Source organism: Zeugodacus cucurbitae, chromosome 6 (assembly GCF_028554725.1).
Source record: "Zeugodacus cucurbitae isolate PBARC_wt_2022May chromosome 6, idZeuCucr1.2, whole genome shotgun sequence".
NCBI lineage: Eukaryota > Metazoa > Arthropoda > Insecta > Diptera > Tephritidae > Zeugodacus > Zeugodacus cucurbitae.
Window position 1 is genome coordinate 11,894,768 of NC_071671.1, and position 18,511 is coordinate 11,913,278.

General features: G+C 34.9%; 1 protein-coding gene across 1 annotated transcript in view; it reads right to left on the reverse strand.

Annotated features, from left to right (window-relative positions):
• LOC105216930 (DNA fragmentation factor subunit alpha) overlaps positions 1–12,469 on the reverse strand; it is a 99,499-nt gene extending 87,030 nt beyond the window's left edge. The window contains exon 1 of the mRNA XM_011191692.3: positions 11,289–12,469. Within this exon, the coding sequence (XP_011189994.2) occupies positions 11,289–11,318 (30 nt within the window). The 5' untranslated portion in view covers positions 11,319–12,469. The remainder of the gene's footprint in view (positions 1–11,288) is intronic.
• Between the last annotated feature and the right edge of the window lie 6,042 nt (positions 12,470–18,511).

Below are 18,511 nucleotides of genomic sequence, written 5' to 3' on the forward strand. Positions count from 1 at the left end.
TTTTACTCAAGTTATCGCTTACACGGACGGACGGACGGAAAGACGGACGGACAGACATCCGGATTTCAACTCCACTCGTCATCCTGATCATTTATATATATAAAACCACATATCTAACTCTTTTATTTCTTGGTGACACAAACAACCGTTATGTGAACAAAACTATAATACTCTGCGCAATATATTGCGAGAGTATAAAAATGTATTACAGCTGATCGGTTATCGAGTAGCCGGCAGTATAAAAGGCAAAAAAGGGTTTCTCAATAATTTTAATTGATCAATTTATTTTTCTCAATAATTTAGTGTTTCATTTTACAGAAGAAATGACAGCTGCACTCAGATTAAAAAAAGTGGAAAAGGGGCATGGCGTCACCCAAACCATATCTCAGGATCTACTCGACCGATTTCAATGGAAGTCGACACCCTGATGATCGGATGGCAAATGGGCGAAATCGGTTCACAACCACGCCTACTTCCCATATAATTCAATTTTGAATACAATTTGATCGTTCACTTATAATATATACATAAGGAATTATGTATATCATCTGTGGCTTCACTTATGGAAAAATTGTCGAAATCGGACTATAACTTTTCAATGCCCCGGATATCGAATATGAAGAACCCAGTGCCTAAGGGTAATTTTTCAACGAAACTATCGATAAATCTTTCAGATATATTAATTTAATTCAAATAATCTTTTTCTTCTAATAGTGTGTCTCTGTACCAAAAATGGTTAAAATCGGGTCATAACTTCCCTTAGCCCCCATATACTTAATTATAGGTTTTTCAAACATTCGGTGGGCTTTCTATCGTATATATCGGTTAATATGTGAGATATCAAAATTAAGGGAGCGTATAGCCTTGAATATAGTGCACCTTGGTAATGAAAATGAGTGAAATCGGTTCAGGAATTTCCTCATTCCTCATTAGAGTGGGTCAATTTTTTTCTTGACAAAGCGGTTATCAAAATCGTAAACTACGATGAATTCTAAGAAAATTTGCCCAAGAAATCATGGGTCTAAAATGAAAATCGAGCTTCCGGTTTTTAACGAGAAACTTTCGTATATTGTATTTTGTAAAAAAAAAAAATCCAATTCCTATTCCACTGTCGATTTTTTGCATGTTTTGTAGATATCGAAGCTAATTTGCTCAAATTTGGTATGTGATGTTGTATTTAAGCAGAAAATTCGACAGTACAGAAATTTTTTATAGGGGGCGTGGCGCTGCCCACTTATGAGTTCATATGTATATCTCTGGAACCACCTCACCGATTTTTTTCAAATGCTGTATACGTATTACATTATGCCTATGTAAGCGATATTTGAAAAATTATCACAAGCGGACAAAAACCACGCCACGTTGTTCAAAATAACTCATATTTTGCACATTCAGAAAATGTTCTACTAACAATGCTTTTTGATGCCAGAAAGGAAGTGCGCCAGAGGGCTACGAAAAAAATTTTGCACTATCGTAAAAAACTTTACGACCCAACAAAATTAAGAGCTTACAAAAAACCAACTATAAATTTTGACTGCACTGATTATGTTGAGATGATAAACTTAGATAACAATAGCATTTTGTCGGAACCGCCCTTCACTGCAAACATACCCTATGACCATTTGCTCGAATACATAGAATTTGACAATCCTCCACTTCCGGATCCACAAATTCCTCCACATATTCAAGGAACCGAGCGCTTTGTGCAACTGCTGACTAGCGTTTCCCGTGGAACTATAGAAAAAAATCGTGATGGTGTTATGGCAGTCACGGTTGCAAGTCGAAACGCAACATCTAGGATGGACAGCAAACAAGAGCTTAAAACTAATTAATTGTGAACTTTAGAAGAATATTATATTTTGTTTGGCCCTTAACAGTCAAGTTTTTGCTTTATATATAGATATAAAATGAAATTGTTAACTGCAATACGATTTCGCGGAAGATTAAAGCTATTAAAGTTTGAAATTTTATTTATTATTATTTTAATTTTTATGGGTGGATAGGTAACATAACAAAATTTTCTTAGAATTCATCGTAGTTTACGATTTTGATAACCGCTTGGTGTATTTTTTTTGCTCCATACAAATTGACCCACCCTATTCCTCATATACTATATATCATGTTTTTCGTTATTCTAATAGACTTTATGCCGAATTTGTGTGTCAAATTATGTGTTATCTTTATAAAATTGCAACAATAAATTGCGAGAGTATAAAATTTTCGATTCCACCCGAACTTAGCCCTTCCTTACCTTGTTTTCTACTATCATTATAAAAATAATAATAATTTATTTTTATTATTATTAATTATTTAATTATTATTATCACTATTATTTTTTAATTATTATTATGACCTTCAACCACAAAACTAAAATCGCATTTTCAGTATTTAAAAACATAAGTACGCACCGCACTCAACATATTTCAATTAAATTAATTTTCTTTTCTTTAATTTCAATAAAATAGAAAGCATTCTCATGATTACTCAATTACTTCGGCACACACTTTTTTCATAGTTTGTTATTTCCACTCATTTACTGCCTTGTTCACCACTTAACTTTCGCTGCTTGTAATTTGCCCGCAATACCGTTAGCCATGGCAGTTATACAATTCTCATTCAGGCATGCGATTTTAATCACCAGAAAAAAAACAACAACAGCCAAATACATAACAAGCGAGCGAAACCAAATACAGTTAGAGCCGAAGTTAGTGTGCGGCGTTACCACCCCCCCCACAGCGATTTACTGTTTATTCCACTGAAACTTTCATATTTTCCAACCTACAATTTTTATCGCTTTATAATTAAGTATTAAATTCGATTTCTACGAAAAAATATAATTAAATTCACATTGAGAATTCATAAAGCAGACATTTGCGAAACACCGCAGGTGGCATGGCCTACATATTTATAATATAATTATGTATGTACTTAAGAAATGAAATTCTATAGGCGCGCTCGAAAGTATGCTTCAATATAGGAATTAGGAATTTCCTTCATATTTATTCTCGCTTAGGATTTTTATTTGCCTTTAATTAATCTCCCACTAAGCTAACTCAACGAAAACATTCCTTAAACTTCGATTGTGTTAAAAGTTGAAAATGTATTTAATTTACATTATTTAAGTAATAAAATAAAAACCCTAAAAGTATAGTGTAAAAGAAAAAAGTTGCCAAAAGAATGAGCTTGTAAAATATCAATTATGAAGGATGGATAAGAAGAAGAAAAATTTTATTATTTTATTTTTAAATTATAGCTTATTTTACTTCTTGATTAATTACAATTTTTTCCTTTGAAGGAAGGAAGTCGAGGAAGTTTTCAGTTAGCATACTTTTAGGGTTAACTGATAATGATGGTCTGTATATCCCTTGGATTGTTTACAAAAAAAGTTGAAAATTTTCAAATTTCTATTTATTTTTTATTAAACAAAATATATATTTTACTACTATTATAAAATAAATTTGAGGTTAGTTTGTAAAGAAAGTACTCAGAGAAGATTTTGTTTCATTATTTATCTGTACTATTATTAAAAAAAACATTACAAGTATATACAAGAAGGTCCCAGGATCAAATATCATACAAGTTCTGGTGCTCTCCTAAGTATATGGAATAAAAGCACAGATGTTAAAACTAGATTGCCAGGTGCCGTGTTTCGTCGAAAAATGTGCCAAAGTCTCAATCTGTCTGCCAACATTATTTACATTTCCTATTCGGCACCACCATCTGCCTCTTCTACAAACTCATACACGTGTATCGAATTAACTAAGGAGCTCCCTGTACAGACAAACACAAATCAAAACAATTAATAATAAATCATACTTTACTCTCGCATATGTATGTTCGTAGATAAGGAAAAAAGGTACATTTACAAAGCGCCTAATTTGATAAAGTAGGTCAACACGCGCATGCTAGAGGGCCTACTTCACTAATTCAACATATGTGATATATGTAAGTCCATATGCACTTGGTACGTGAGAACGCTGAGAAAGAAAGAATGAGAATTATGAAGATGAAATTGTAAAGGGCCTGGCGTTGCCCATATATGGCTCAAAAATCATATCTCAGAAGCTACTCTACCGATTTCAATGAAATTTGGTACTTAATATTTTTTTGACACCTGCTTTTCTCCTAAACTAGGTGCTCTATGGGAACGCCGATTACGACAAAAGCTGTGAAATTTGGAAAGAGTAAAGGAAAGTTGGTGAAAGTTGTCAAGTTTTCTTTCAATTCCTAAAAACACGGGATTGCTCGTGATAGAGTTTTTATCAGGACACAACATAAAGCAATTTTTTTATGTTATAACAGATTTTCCTATGAAACTTAGTTATTTAACTGATAAAAAACTTATCGCAATTAAATTAAAATAGAAAAGTTTTAAAGAATGTGAGCTTTTGAATAAAAAACAAGTAAGGAAGGGCTAAATTCGGGTGTAACCGAACATTTTATACTCTCGCAATTTATTTATTTACCTTTATTTATATTATATAATATACAATTTGACCCACATATTCGTCATATATATTGTATAAAGTCTATTGAAAGTTGGAAACCATAATATTAGGTTAGAAGCACCGAGGTCCTCATGTTCGATACATGCATTTTAGAATGTGGCTGCCACACTATAAAGGTAGTATTTGTGCAAAGTTCTGCATCGATATCTTCACTAGTGCTAACTTTATATATTGTAAAGTTAACGATTCAGATCGTCTTCAAAGTTCTGGTATATAGGAAGTAGGCGTGGTTGTGAAGCGATTTGGCCTATTTTAACAACATATCATTGGGATGTAAGGAAACTATTACAAACCAAGTTTCATTTAAATCGGTGGAGTAGTAACTGAGATATGGTTTTTGACCCATAAGTGGGCTATGCCACGCCCATTTTCCATTATGTAAAAAAATCTGAGTGCAGCTTCCATCTGGCATTTCTTATGTGTAATTTAGTGTTTCTGGCGTTTTTCGTTACTGAGTTAACTCACTTTAAGTAATTTTCACCTAACTTTTGTATGGGAGGTGGGCGTGGTTATTATCCGATTTCATCGAATTTCATGGTGTGTGTGTACGTAAGAGAACTGACTGCAGAAAGTTTGGTTTATGTAGCTTTATTGGTTTGCGAGCTATATACAAAAAACCGATTTGGGGGTGGGACCACGCTCACTTTCCCAAAAAAATTACATCCAAATATGCCCCTTCCTAGTGCAACCCTCTGTTCCAAAATTTTACTTTTATAACTTTATTTATGGCTTAGTTATGACACTTTTTGTGTTTTCGGTTTTCGCCATTTTGTGGGCGTGGCATCACGGTGCCAAGGAACGTGTGTTCCAAGTTTCATCAAGATATCTCAATTTTTACTCAAGTTATCCGTTGCACGGATGGACGGACGGACGGACGGACGGACGGACGGACAGACAGACATTCCGATTTTGACTCGTCTCGTTACCGTTATGTGAACAAAACTATAATACTCTCTTAGCAACTTTTGTTGCGAGAGTATAATAACAAACTAAAACAGACAAGACAAAAGTGCCTAATACGAGTATGGTACTCTAGTGGCAGGCCAATTTGGTATAGTGTACCATATTACCAGCCCTATGTTATTTAGGTTAATATTTTAATTTCAGAGTAACATATACATAATATTTAATAATAATGGCGAGACTGAATTTGCGGTCTCTTGCATTCCAAATTGACTTAAAAAACAATAGTCCTAATAAAGAGGAGCGAAACCGTGGTACCATCTGTCTGAATGGGTACATATTCCAATTTTCACCAATTGGTTTAAACAACCAACTAGATTTCACACGCGAAAAATTGTAAAATGATATTGTGCTGGTAATATGGTATACCATATTTAACGAACCATGTATACCACATTACCCACATAATTTTCAAAGTACTACCTTTTGACTTTTTTTTAATAATTTAAAATCTTTATCATTTAATGTAAACAATTTCTTTTAGCCAATATTTCAGTGATGATGTGTATCGAATTTCAAAAGTTTCGGAATCATACCTTCATAGTTATGATTAAAAAAATAGGTATTCCATATTACCCGAACTTACTCTACCCATTTGAAATGGGCGAAATCCGTTCACAACCACGCCTACTATCCATATAATACAACTTTGAATTCCATCTGATTCGTTCACTTTATAATATATATATTAGGAATCAATGAAGATAACGGAATAAATACTGTATTTGAGGTGTGGCATCACTTGTGAAAAAATTTTCGAACTAGGACTATAGCTTTTCAAGGCCCGCATATCGAACATGAAGAACTCAGTACCTAAGGGTAATTTTTCAACGAAAATATCGGTAAATCTCTCAGATATTTTAAAGTAATTCAAAGGGAATGTTTTTCTTCTAATAGTGTGTCTCTGTATCAAAAATGGTTAAAATTGGGTCTTAAATTCCCCCAGCTCCCATAAACCAAATTATAGGTTTATCAAAAACAAGGTGAACATTATACCGCATATATCGGTTAATATGTGAGATATCTTAGCAAAATTAAGTGAGCTTATAGTATTGGATAGAGTGTACCTTGCTGGTGAAATTGAATGAAATCGGTTCAGAAATTACCTCAGCCCTCATATACTATGTATGACGAATTTCTTTATTCTAAATTTAATATTTTTACTCTTTATATAGGAGAAACGAACCAGTGAAAATAAGAATAATTATGCTTATAAATCTACTGGTTACATTTACCAGCTAACACATACTCTTTTTAACATAATTTTCCTTTATTATGTTGGAAGGACAACAGTGTGTGCCAACAAACGATGTCCATCACAGGCCTTGCAATTTTGTGTGTTAACAACATACACTGCAAATATTTGCAGACATTATTCTATTGCATTTGAGCACAAAATGTACATTAAATTCAAATAATTAGTGAGCTCAACGCTTACGACTGAGTGGTGTGTAAACATAGCGGTATAAACCCACTATTTGCTATTGTTAGTACTACTGTCGTACGCGTTTACTTTACCATGTCACTACCGCCCACCACAACAGGTTTTCCTTACGGCCAAATAAACTGCACGCAGATATACTAGAGATACATACATATACATATATATGTATATATGTCCTACGCAACTTTAACGACTACTGTCATTTCCGTCGCTTGCTAAGCTTCCTTTGAAGTGTAAATAACACCGCACACGCACGCACGCTTATTTTCGCGCATCCGCACATACAAACGTATGTACAAACACTGGATGAAAGCAGTGAGCAGGCATTGGAATAAACCATACTTATAAAGGGCGCAAACAAAGCGAAACAAAAAAGTAAACAAACCATTAAAATATGAAGTATACGCTTTGCTAGTTGGGAAGACAGTGTAGTGGAGGCACTCACACAGCACTCACACACAGTGGCAAACAAACTGACAGGCAATAAACTGCAGTCTCTTACATATATATACATATGTATGTATATGTATGTGTTTACATATGTGGATATGACAGTTGGTCAACGCCAGCAGGAACGACGTCATTGTCCATTTCATTGTGTAGCAACCGTCAATTGTTGTTGCTGTCGTTTCTGGCAGTGGCGCTTTGTCTTTGGGCGTCGACTCTTTTATCAGCTGCGCAACAACAACAATTTAAGAAACTTTAACAGCAGTAATGAGTAAATTGGAAAAAATACAGCAACAGCAGCAATTACGCCAACAACAGTGGAAGAATAAGAGCATTTGAAAGGCGATCAGAGTTGCCAGAGCATTGGAATTAGATGAATTATTGAAACGTTTTGTTAAAATTGAAGACTGAAAATTGCAATATTGATATTGAATCAAATTCAAACTTTCATTTTAAAGCTAACAATAATATATACAAAGTTATTGTATTAACTCTATTAATAATATCGAAATTAAAAAAATTAAATTTATAAAAAATATTTTTATCCAAAAATATTTTGTTACGCATGTGAAGAATTTTAAGTGCTTTCTCAGAAGTAAGTTACAAATCTTTACAAGCTTGATATAAATAATGTTTATTTGATGTTAGAATTTAATTTTATCATAGTTAAATGATAGCGGGGTATGAAAAATAATGAGCTGGCTTATTGACATACATTGAATCACCATAATCCACAAAAAAACTTTGAGTTAGAGAGACTTCGAGCTATATAATTTTTATGAAAACTTACAATTTTTCAAAAAGCTGTAAAATACAGATTTATACCCAGTTTTATTAATTTACTTCGCATGACGCCGTAAACAAACTAAATGACACATAGCAATAAAAATTTACAGAATAGTAGCTGACAGTTGTGCCAACCTGGCAAAAAAATTCTTGAAATACAATGGAACTTCTCTAACTCGAATCACCATAATCCACAAAAAAACTTCGAGTCATAGAATTTTCATTAAAAAATATAATTTTTCAAAAAGCTGTAAAATATAGATTTATTTATTTTAGTTTTATTTATTCAATTCGCAAAAAGTTTTATGTTCAAACGTTAAAACATGTATTCGGAATTTTGTTTGTTGCACTTTGCTATTGTTTGGCTCTTGACGTTTGTATTTCATGCCTTTGTTAGGTGGTTTATGCAATTCATAAGTGTAATATTATACTCCATAAGATATAGAGGAAGGAAATTTGTATGAAATTTGGCTTCTAAACGCTATTGCCAATTCAAGTGTTTGAGTTATGTAGATCTTCGAGTTATAGAAGTTCGAGTTATGGAAGTTCCACTGTATTCTCAGCGGGAAAATGAGAATTTCCGGATACTTATTTGACAGAATGTCTGTCTATTTGGCTCTTGACATACATATATAACCCATGCCTTTGTTACATGATTTATGCAATCCAATTTTTTTTGTTCGCCTCCATACGATATAAAGACGCCTTTGTCTCGGAAGTAAAATTTTAAATTTTGTATTATGTCCTGGTTGATAGGTTCGATTCATCGTAGGAAATTTGTATAAAATTTGACTTCTATTGCCAATTCAAGAGTTCGAATTAGGGAGAACTTCGAGTTAAGATAGTTTGAGTTATGGAAGGAGATTTGTATGAAATTTGATTTCTAAATGCTACTGCCAATTTAAAAATTCGACTTACAGAAGTTACACTGTATTTAAATCCAGGTTTGTTAACAGTTAGATCTCTTTGGTATGATCTATTTGGTATTATAATAGAAAAATAGTCAGCTATATATGAAGGATAGATTTCACAGCTCACTCTTTGCTTTTTCGTGAATTCTTGGCCAAAAACAATACTGTAACGATTCCCTAGCATCCATAGTCGACAGACATGGCTGAATTTTAATTTATTTTATTTCTATTTCCAAAAATAACGAGAACCTTAAAGGGCCGTCGTTTTACAAGCAAACGATAACTTGCTGAAATAGCCAAAAGCTATCCAAAAAAGTTTTAGATGTGTTTCGGCGATTGGAAGACGCGCCGCAAAAGTGCATAATATCAAATGAGGACTATTTTAAAGCCGATCACAAATATGTAAAAAACTAATGAATAACTATTTTTTACAAAATAAGAAAATTCCCTTTATTTTTTGAACATACCACGTATGAAATATACATAAATATATTTAAAAATCGGACAAGATTAAACTATACATTATAATATACTAAAAACACTACATTAACGAAAATATAGTTCATATGGCAACTATAGCAAGCTCTCTCCCTTAGCTCAACGTTAACATTACTTAAAAATGTCGACGCAATGCTCTTCTTCAATTACTGCGAGTATGTCTAACAGCCAATTCTCTTAATTTATAATTCGAAGAGAGCTACTAGCTGAGCTAAGAATGCAAATAATAAACCAGAATTGGGTACGCAAAAAGAAAACATAGAGTTTCACCCAGTTTTCAGTATGAAATACATATACATACATATTTACAATAAAACAAAAGCAACAGCGCTAAGGACAACAGCAAGTGAATATGTCTAAAATTGGTGAGACGCCCAAAAATAGACAAATGTTCATGAACTCGTGCAATGCACGTTGTTGCAGTTGCAAAATAAAAAAAAAAATAACAACAAAACGAAAAGAAAATATAAATTTAAATATAAAGTATAAAAAATATATTTAAAAATAATTTTAAAATTAAAATTAAAAATAAAATAATAAAAAAAATAAATAAAAAATATTACAAAAAATAAATTAAATACAAAAATAATATAATATAATAATATACAATACTAATTTAAAATGTTAAAAGAAAAATTAAAAACAAATATAGTTTAAAATAATATAAAAAAATATTTTCAAGGATTAAATTATTCAGAGAAGAATAAAACAAAAATAAAAAATTTAATAAAGTACAAAAATAGTATAATTTATTTTTGATTTATTTAAAAAAAATGTTTAAAAATAATTTTAAATTAAAAAAAATAAATATTTAAAAAGAATTAAATAAAAACAAAAATATTAAAAAAAAATAAATAAAATACCAACATAATATATATATTTTTAAATTAGTCCTGTATTTAAAATGTTAAAAAAAATTAAAAAAAATAAATAATTTAAAAATAATATTGAAAAACTAAAAATATTTATGAAGAAATATAAAAAAATTTAAAATACATTAATAAAATACAAAAATGTTATAATTTCATTTTAATTTATTTAAAAAAAATAAAAATATTTAAAAATAATTTTACAATTAAATTAATTATTTAAAAAAAATTTTAATGATATGAAAAATATTATATTAAAAATTATTTTAAAATTAACAAAAAAATATTTAAAAAAAATTAATAAAAAAAAATTAAAAAAAATTAAATGAAAACAAAAAATATATTACAAAAAAATATAAATAAAATGCAAAAATATTATACATATTTTTTAATTTTAAATTAATCCTGTATATAAAATGTTAAAAGAAAATTAAAAAAAAAATATTAAAAAAAAAATATTTAAAAAAAATTTAAAAAAAATTAAATGAAAACAAAACATATATTATAAAAAAATATAAATAAAATGCAAAAATATTATACATATTCTTTTAATTTTAAATTAATCCTGTATATAAAATGTTAAAAGAAAATTAAAAAAAAATTAATTAAAAATATATTAGAAAAAATGTGTATACCAATACATTGAAACATGTTTAGACATGAAAATTCTACTTATTACATTCACTGATTTAATTTTATTTTTGAGTGTAATCATAGATTAACAACAATAAAATTATGCCACAAATAACATTATCACCGCTTTAGTTAAACTTAATAACTTCTTATTTATACATTTATTTTACTTTCGTCAATTTTATTTTTCTTCTTGAAGATATTTAAAGCCAATTTTATTTGAACTCACCTTAAAAGGCTTTTTGTTGTCGGTATCCATTTTTGCTTTAATGCTTTTAAGCGCTCAAATAAATGTATTTCTTCTACTGCCAAATGCACGCCTTACTGCTTTTCACACTTTTCTTTATAATTTTCTTTATTCCTTCCAAATTTTTTTTATTGTCTCCAACGCACTTTCTCACTTGCTTTAATTATTTTATTGTTATATTTTTAATGTAAAACGGTTTGTTTATGCACGTACTTGTGCTTTGTTTTTGTTATGCAGCTAATTTGCGTTGTTGTTGTTGTTACTGCTTCTTCTTCTTCCGTACAAAATTGGAGCAGACACGTTGTGTGCGCACAGAAATGCACTCGAAGCGTCTCGTCAGCGCCCAAAGTGGCTCAATAGCTATAAACACAACAAAAGCGTGCGATAACAGCACAACAGTCAATTGTTTATAATTTAGCACAAAAAAAAATTTATTAAAAACAAATAATTAAATGTCAAAGCACGAAATTCCCGCACACTCGCCCTCCAGTGTCTGTCAAACTGCGCGTATTTGGCAAAACACAAAGAAAATCACTAAAATGTTTATTTCGCTGAATTTTGTATTTTTTGTTGTTGCTTTTGTTTTTACTTTCTATGTTTGTATGGAACTTTTAAAAACTAGCAGCGTTCAATTTAGTAATTTATACACTGAAGTCACTTGGCAGCGCATTCACTGCATTCCAGCAGCCACAGTTTAGTTCGCCAGCGCCCTTTGTTTTGTATATGTTTTTCGTTGTTTTTTTGACGTTTCGTTTGTTTTATTCCGTTGCTGACGTTTTGCGCGCACCAATCGCACCGTATACACACTGGTTGTAAGCACCGCCGGCGAATGACAGCGCTGCCGCTGCTGATATGCCGTTTTATATACGCTGCTCGTCTCGGTTGCTGGCCTGGCACATTCGTGAAGCTGTCCGCACTTCGCTGTTCACTGTTCACGTTCGCGTTATTTTGCCCAGCAGACAGCACAGCGCCAACGAGAATGAAAGCCAACGTAAAAAACGTGCGACTGCGATGGAGTTGCATGCCCATATGGTGGAGCTTGCGGTCCATGAACGCGCACTCTTTGCTCGATGCTGTACTCTTAACTATCAACTTAGCATTGCATAGCGCGCTCTTTTCGCTGCAAATGTAGCACCACCTGCCGTATATCGTTACCCCAACTACCTGGCACCACATTTTTGAGTACTTTATGTTAGTGCTATAATTACGTAGTGCTCAACGTCATCGCGCTCTTAATGGACGCTCCTTGTTGCTGAGTGAATTGTGATAGTCACGCCGTTTTTTCGTCGTTCTGTTTTGTTTGTCAGCCAGTTATTTCGTTCGTTCATTGGCACATCCGCTCCAGCCCCAGCTTCTACTTGTGTATGCGAGTATGTGTGTCCTTTGTCAGTTTAGTCCGCTCGTTCCTAATGCGCTTACACCACAACTATTGTTGTTTTCTATTCATTCTTTTCCATGTCTGCTTTTGTTGTGCATTGGATTTAGATTTTGATAGGTATATACATACATACATATGAATCTACATAGAGACTTAGAAGACAGGTCCGTGTAGTTGGTGGCTGCATTCGGTTTCGTCAGCTAGGATTGTTGGGTGATGGAATTGGTTTGAAGTAATATTATACATGTTATACGAGTTGCCAGATATGTGAAGTTACTGATTGTTTTTTAACGATATGAAGTAACGGTAAATGAGTAGGAAAACTCTGATTGCTGCTGGCTTCAAACTACTAAGTATTTAGTCACACCGCCCGAGGGAGCTCATATCGTTATATACTACTCTCTTCTGAAATATTCTCTCACAATCGACTACTGTGGAAATTTCAGCCCGATCGGACTGCTTTATTTAGTTTTGACCCCGTCTGGGTCCGGACGTATCCACGGATTTTAGAAGATTGGAAAAATAGGACTATCGTTCGGTAATTTTTGCAACATTGCGTTTACGTTGATTCTCTTCCTTCTATGATAATCCACAAAAATTGGTTTAAAGCCCAGGCGTCTAGAAATCGGCTACTACGGAGGATAATTGGACGAAAATCGACGACCTCATATCGGCTACCAATTCAAGATGCAGTGGAGGCAGGTATCCCCAAAGACCGTTATGTACAATGGAGGTTCTGAGGTCCACAAGGTCTCTTCTATGTCAACCGAAGATGCAAATGTACTCAGTGCTCTACCATTATTGGCCGATTCAACCCTGTATAGCAGAAAATACGGCTCCCTTTGACGAATAAAGAAATGTTGTTCCGCCAAAATAACACACCGGCTCCCATCACGGGGTGATTAAATTGCTGAAATGAAGCTATGAACGGTTGGTCAACCGAATTCTCCAGATTTAGCGTACGTCTTTCTTTGGAGGATGATCCATTTCGAGGGTCCCCACCCAGAAAAAAAACACAGAAAGTTCAAATCCTAACCCATCGGATTCTCCCGATTTATCAGACGTCTTTCTTTGAATCGTTATCCGTTTCGATGATCCCTACTTTTTTAAAGAAAAGAACACAGAAAATTCAAATTCAATGGGAAACGTTTATTATCATTTGAAAGAACATTCTTTGCCATTTATTTTTTAAATATTATCTCTTTCAAATGATGGGCGCGGTTACTTCTCCGATGATTCATCCATTGAGCCCAATTTTCGATGACTCGTTCGAGCATTTCAAGTAACTGGCAAACTGAATGACAAACGTGATGTTTTGCTCCAAGAAGATCAGTAGACCGATTATGTTGACGTTAGTTGAGACACAGCTCACCCGTGATCAGACAAAAAAAGTCTATTAAAAAAGCACCTCTACTTGAATCATCCGATACTTCCAAACTTAAAAATAGCTGGGCAAAAATTGGAGTTGAAGGAGAATCTTATCACCGCCACGAAGACCTTCTTTGTAGGCCTCCAGAATTTTGTCGACGGATTAGAACAACGTTGGAACAACGATGAGTCAGCTGTAGTGGGCAAAACGTAGACTTCTTGGAAAATAAATGGGTGATATTCAAAATTTTCGAACTTCTTTTAAAAGCATAGTACTTCCCTCATAACTCAGATGTTAAAAGGATTAAAAAAATATTCGTAATAGTAAATAACGTTCTCTCAACCTAAAACCATAAAAAAGTCTTTAAAACCTTTCCTCAAAAATTACATCCAATTAAAAGCAAAAATATGATTTTAAATCATCTGGCAACGCCGAAGTCAGGCTCGCGCCTCTTTCTCCAAGCCGTAATTTACTGTCATCGTGTATGTGTGTGTGTGTACAAGTCTGTATGTGTGTTCGTTGAAATGTTAACTTCATTGAACCCCATGTCTATCTGACTGTCTGCCAGCAATGAAAATAGCAACACGAGCCATAAAAAGCAGCAGCCACTCGAAACGCGACCGCAAAACATGGCGGCGACAACTGCAAAAGCGAAATGAACTAAAATAGCGCCAACAAAAATAACAACATTTAAATTAAAAATACCAATAAGTACCAGATCTAGCTATAGACCCAGCGAAAGTAGCGCCATTTCCAGCTATAGTATATTTATAGGCGCACACAACTAGCTGCCCTCGCAATTACGTGGACAAAATGGATTAACAACAATATAAAAGCCAACAAACAACACTTAACTAGAGCAGTAATGACAATAAAAATAACAAAAACACAACAATGCATAGAGCTCGACAGGCAGACACAAAAACAAAACAAAAGCACGCTGAGCGCCGCATAGAAACAATTCATGCATGCAAATTATGTGTGAGCGGTTGTGCATGGAGCATTTTTGCGACGTCGGCAATAAAAATCAATGCGTTAAACCAAAGCGACTATGAACGACCGCAGAATGCAGGCTGCAGACGGTGTTATCAATGGCGAGTAGGTAAGCGCGAATACAATAGGAGTGGGGGGCAGTGGAGAGCACAGAGCGTGGCTGGCGTGGGTGCTGCGGGCGTTTAGTAGGTGCAAACGTGTAGGTCACAGCAAGTCCGTAGTCTTAAATGCTTAAATTAATAGTTGCTCTCCAACAGTTTTGCTTCCGCAATTGGTGGGTTGGCAGACGCAATGAATGCCAAAAGTATGCTTTAAAACAATATTATTTCTCGTGCTATATTCGTGATATTGGAAAGCGGGAGTCCCTAAAAGTACCAAAAATAAACAGTTTAAGAAGCACAAATCGATTAGGTTCGCTTGGACCCATAAAAACTCCTCACCAAACTCTAAAGTGAAGCTAACTATGCCGACCGCATTAGTATTTTGTTCCAATATAAGTGAAGCAAAACACCTGGGAGAATGATTAAATAGGTTTCTTTTCTTATCTGTAGATCCTATTTTCTAAATTTCATTAACTGTAGCTCCCTCTTTATTAATGGAGTTCTTACATTCTATTCTTCTTGACTGGCGTAGACTTCGCTTACGCGGCTATAGCCGAGTCCACAACATCGCGCCACGTATCCCTCCTTTTGGCAGTTTGGCGCTAATTGGTTATACCAAGCCTGGTCCATCTCCACATGGTCCTTCCATCGGAGTGGAGGTCTCCCTCTTCCTCGGCTTCCACCAGCGGGTACTGCCTCGAACACTTTTTGAACTGGAGCACTCTCGTCCATTCGAACAACATGACCTAGCCAGCATAGCCGCTATCTTTCTATACGATGGACTATGTCTATGTCGTCGAATAACACATTCAGATCATCCATCGTCTGCGGTATTCGCCGTTACCAATGTTTAAGAGACCATACATCTTCCGCAAAACCTTTCTCTCGAAAACTTCTAGTGCCGTCTCATCGGAAGTTGACACCGTCCACGCTTCTGCACCATAAAGTAGGACGGGAATGATGAGGGACTTGTAGAGTGTAGTTTTTGTTCGTCGAGAGAGGACTTTACTTTTCAATTGCCTACTCAGTCCATAGTAGCACCTGTTGGCAAGAGTGATTCTCCCAGATAGACGATATTATCTACAACTTCCAAGTTATGACTGTCAACAGTAATGTGGAAGCCAAGACGCGAATGCGCTGACTGTTTGTTTTATGAGAGGATAATTTTGCAGGGATACCAAAATCAAACATAGCGGCATACAGGCAACTCATTTTCGGGCTGTCGGCTTTCGGGCTTTAAAAATCGACAAACAAATGGTGTTTGTCGGACCTCTTTTCACGGGTCTTTTCAAGATTTGGCGCATGGTGAACATCTGGCCAGATGTAGATTTTCCAGGTCTAAAGCCACACTGATAAGGTCCAATAGGTTTGTTAACGGTGGTCTTTAGTCTTTCACACAGTACACTCGATAGAACCTTATAAGCGATGTTATGGAGGCTTATACCACGGTAATTGGCGCAGATTGTGTACACTGAGATTTCAATCGTCGGGCATGCTTTCTTCCGACCATATTCCGCAAAGAAGCTGAATCATGCACTTTATCAGCTCTTCACCGCCGTATTTGAACAGCTCGGCCGCAAACCTTCGGTCCCCGCCGCCTTGTTGTTCTTCAAGCGGGTAATTGCTATCTGTTCCATCGTCGTCGATTGGGGAATCGGGTTCGGATTGGGGAATTGGTGCTTTCACTGCCATTCAGCTGGCTGGAAAAGTGTTCCCTCCACATACTCAGTATACTTTGGTCATCAACAACTAGACCACCTCTGGAGGTCCTACAGTTAGTTGCCGGATCTTTTCGTAAAATTTCCGAGCATTACCCCTGTCGGCCAGCTTGTCAAGCTCTTCATACTCACGCATTTCGGCCCCTTTCTTTTTGTGTCTACAAATGCGTCTCGCTTCCCTCTTCAGCTCCCGGTATCTATCCCATCCTGCACGTGTTGCGGTCGATCGCAACATTGCGAGGTAGGCAGTCTGTATTTTTGACATTTCCGAAAGCCAATAGTTTCGATTGCAGCTAAGGTACGTAAGGAGCTTGATATGCTGTCCACAGTTCCCATATACCGAGATGAGTGCTCTCATAGAGCAGAAGTCGTGCAAGCCAAGTAGAAAATCGTTTGGCTGTCGGTTGTGATTACAACTTCTCGATGTCGAACCTTCCTCACTCTATTCTACTAAATTCTATTAATGTTTCAAATTCTCTTTCGCTATTTTGGACACACTTATATATATTTAATACTTCCTAACAAAGATTACATACAGTCTAAATTCTAGTTTAGTCGCATTGTTTCTTTTTTTCCACCTCGTTATCATTCCACTTCCCTAATGTCCTCCACTCTTCTAATTCTGTATACATGTCCACTACCTCAAACCGCATTCGGTTGCGTTTCAAGAGGTGGGTCATTTAGCTGAATCGCATGCCATCACAACTACTTATCCGCCTTTGGGGTTTCATATTACAAGCATTGCTTACTTTCCGGTGCCAGCATGGGTTAGTGCACATTGCGTTGATGGTTGCGGTTGCTGTGCGCCGCTGCTGTGCCGTTCAGATAAAAAGTAGGAAATGCAGGAGTTGAAGAATTCGTGTCACGCTCGCAGCGCATTTCGGACAGTGATGCGACGAAATGCTGGATGAGCGCATCAAAGGAATGTCAGCATAGTTTTTTGACCTGCTTTTTATTTATCACCCTTCTGTCCGAAGCATATGATTTAAAGTGGGAGTGCAAATTCACTCAGGGACTTAATGCGCTTTGGGAGACCGCTTCGTATAATTTGCCTTTCATTTGCTTAATTATTGCATGAAATGAGGCGTGATATTAAACTCTATTTGTGTCACGTGGTGTTTCTGAGCTACACTGATTTCGTAGTTTAACAGTGGAGGTGATTTTAATGGAAGAAAAACTGAAGATTGTTATGAAATGAGCTCAATTTGGTTATTAGTTGCAAGATATTTGTTTGTTCTCTTTCACTAAAAGTGTAACCGAACCTGACTCATTAGTTAAGAAAGTTCCCAGAAGACTGAAGTTTCATAACCTCTTTGATTGCTAAGTTAGAGTTCAGACACGAATATTCCTGTCGCAAATTCTCTGATGATTCTCTTTTTCTGTCGCCCATTGAATTCGCATGAGAAACCAAAATCGCGGGATATCACAGCGATAGACTTTTTCCTGTGCGGATATATATAAACTAAGGTATATGCAGACAAATCCCGCTTCGCTTCAGGACTTGGAGCAAAACATCACGCTTGTCTTTCGCCAGTTACCAGTCGAAATGCTCGAACGAGTCATCGAAAATTGAACTCAATGGATAGACCATCTGAGACGTAGTCGCGGCCAACATTTGAAAGAGATAATCTTTAAAAAAATATCAA